The 2922-nt window shown below is 44.1% G+C and overlaps 1 protein-coding gene across 1 annotated transcript; it reads right to left on the reverse strand.

Moving 5' to 3' along the window:
- Positions 1–834: 834 nt before the first annotated feature.
- On the reverse strand, positions 835–2294 carry K452DRAFT_282585 (uncharacterized protein; the record flags this gene model as incomplete). The annotated part of the gene is made up of 7 exons (XM_033539609.1): positions 835–1274; positions 1311–1325; positions 1419–1517; positions 1578–1661; positions 1698–1802; positions 1827–1886; positions 2223–2294. Coding segments are annotated over 7 exons (573 nt in total), but the record flags the coding sequence as incomplete, so codon positions are not given.
- Positions 2295–2922: the final 628 nt, after the last annotated feature.

The following is a 2922-nucleotide window of genomic DNA, read 5'->3' on the forward strand; positions in this document are numbered from 1 at the left end:
AATTGCTCTCACCTATTCCCGACGACTCTTTTGCATTGCTGCGAACTGACTCTGGGTGAAAGGGTCGTCTCTACCTCTCGCGGCGCAGCATGCTTGCTAAAACCTTCGTAGTTTGTTATATTCTACTTGTTGTTCTTTAAGTTTAGGATTAAACTACTGTTTCGAGTATTGGCACGGCTTTGCTGTAGGGGTTAGCTCGGTTATTATCTGAGTTGTAGTGGTAATTAGTTGGTCTACGGCTATATCGAGCTCCTCGCGGGTATAGATGTGTTCTAGTATTACTAGGGCGTCCTGGATGGTTTTCCCTACTTTCGACTAGTCTGTTCGTTTATACATCCTTTTTGGAGTTCTCTCTGCTTTAGACTCTATTTTTAGGCTCTATTCCGAGTAGATGGGGCGGTGGTCCGATCCGTAGCTTTGAGGGAAAAGTTCGCATTTGAGAAGGTGCTGCTAGAGGTTGCTTAAGGTTAGGTCTATTGTTGTTTTGCTACCTTGCTTGTTTACTGCCCAGCATGTTGGCGTACCGCGGCGGAGGTGGCTTTCGAGCTTATAGTCCTGCATAAAGAGTACTAGAGACGCGGCGTCTCCTACTAAATGCGGTTTTATTTGGTCTCCGCCCTAGAGTAGATCTTGCCTATTAAAGTCCCCGCCTATAATGATGCCTCGTTGGGGTATTGTTTTAACTATTTGCTGGATTACTCTTAGCGCAGCTTGTATTTCTTATTCTGCTGCGTGGCGCGTTCCGCCGATTAGAGGTATGTATACTAAAAATACAAGGACTTCCCTAGCTAGCGTGAGTACCTTGATTGCCGTAATGTCTGGGCTATCGTAGTAGACTTGCTGTTGTGCTGCGGGTAAGATCCGTTTATTTATATAGATTGCGGTCCGTTTTCTTTTTCCTTTTATGTCGGTTGGGATGTAGAGTTGCCAGGCTCTGTATTGGACAAATGTTTTAAAGAAGGATACTAGTGGTTCTTAAATGAGGAGAATATCGAGTTGTTCTATTTCTAGGTCGTTTATTAGGGCTTCTATATAAGCCCTTGATTTCTATATGTTTAACTGTAGGATCCGAAGTGTGTCTGGTATTAGATTCTAGGTTGTAGTGGGTTAGGGTTATTTCCTTCTTCTCGGTAGTTCTAAGCTAGGTGGCCGAGTTTTTGGCAGCGGTGGCACTTCTTTCTTTCTAGGCTGTAGTACTCGGCGCGGTTTACGAAGTTAGGCCCGAATACAAGGCCGTTTTGAATCGCGTAACGTGCTGCGTCTTCGCTGCTAAACTAGATGCCTAGGGAAGCGTGTTTTCCTATAGGAACGTCCTTTTTCTTTATCTAGGCGATGTCTTCGATTTGTTAGGTAGGCTGAGTATAGCTATTTTCTCCCCTAATTTTTCCAATTGCTTCTTCCTTTTTGCTCATGTCAACTTCTTCGGTTAGGACTTTATATATCACTACTCCAAACCTAGGGCGGTTGATCTTTACGCCCTTCCCTAGGATATTCGTCCACTCGTCGTGATTACTAGCCTACTCTCGATCTTTCTCGGTTCTAAAGCGTATAAGGTATCCTTATTTGGTTATACCTACTCCTAGGACTTCGGTGTCTCTCGTGGCGGCCTTTCCTTGTATAGCTTTGCTGATCTGAGCTTTGGCCGTCTCTATCGACATGTTCTAGGTAAGTCCTCTATTAGTCCCTGATTAGCTTACTAGCATAGGAGGTGCTGTGATTTTAATAATCCTAGGGTTATTTCCGGACTGTATATTGTATACTAAGGGGGCTAGCGCTACGGGTAGGTTCGCTGCTACGGCCGCCTAGTTAGGGTTTCCTTTAGGAACTGTTGCTGGGTTCTTATGTATTTGGGTAAGCCTTTTCAGCTTGTTAGCTATCTCTACTACCTAATTTTAGAGTTGTTTATTCTGTTTTGCTAGTTCCTTGTTTTGCTTAGCAAGCTCTTGGTATTCGCGGTTAGCGTTGTTTCTATCTTCTTGCTGTTTTGCTAGGATTTCTGTAATGGCTTCGAGGACTTAGCTGTTAGAGATTAAATGTTCACCCTGTCCTTAAATGGTTAGGTTTGGCTGAGATGTTGAGGGGATTCTGCCTTCCTAGGTTATAGTAGCATTCTCTTCTAATTCTTCCCCTATGCGATAGGGCTCTGGTTCGGGTTGGGTAGTTGTCGAGCGGAGGGTTATGCCGGTTAAATTGATTCGGCGGCGGCCCCTTCTAGCCGGGACTTCTAATTGGGTTCGAATAGGTTTCGGAGCGACCGGGGATATCGGACTTAAGTTTCGCCGACCCCTAGGCGTCTAGGGTTCCTTTCTAGGTCGTATAGTTATACTGCATTCGCTAAGCCGGCGCTCGGGCCTCTAGGTTGAAAATTTTTAGTTTAGAGAGTTAGAGTTAGTGTTGAGAAGACCTAGGCTAGCGGCCGTACTAAGACGGTGCACTAGGTGCGGTGCTGCTAGATAGATATGCTGGCTATTCGCTTTGTTTTACTAGTAGTCTTGGCCGATTCTTAATTGGATCTCTTTTCGTCCGATTAAGTTCGATTTATTGATTCGGATTAATTGATTGATTGATTGATTTGTTTAACGTCTATATATAGTCTAGGACTATAACAGACGGTTCTATCTAAAGAACTAGCTAGGGGTATAGGGTCAGGATAAAGGCAAGGTTATACAAGGAACGGTTAGATCTAAGCCTAGAAAATAATACGAAGGAAAGTAAAAGGAGAAGAGAAGGTAGAGGGTAGTGAACGGAGCGGAATTATAGATATTTTATTCCCTCTCGGGAAGGTCGTTAAGGCGCTATTTCCGCGTAGCTATCCTTATCTGCTAAAGGAATTCTAGCGTTGCTAGAATTCCGGGTCCGGTGTTTAATACCTCTTGAAAACTAGGGTTGTTTGTTTCTAAGGCGGCTCTGAGAATTACTCTT

This window comes from Aplosporella prunicola (genome assembly GCF_010093885.1).
Source record: "Aplosporella prunicola CBS 121167 unplaced genomic scaffold K452scaffold_1, whole genome shotgun sequence".
Taxonomy (NCBI): domain Eukaryota; kingdom Fungi; phylum Ascomycota; class Dothideomycetes; order Botryosphaeriales; family Aplosporellaceae; genus Aplosporella; species Aplosporella prunicola.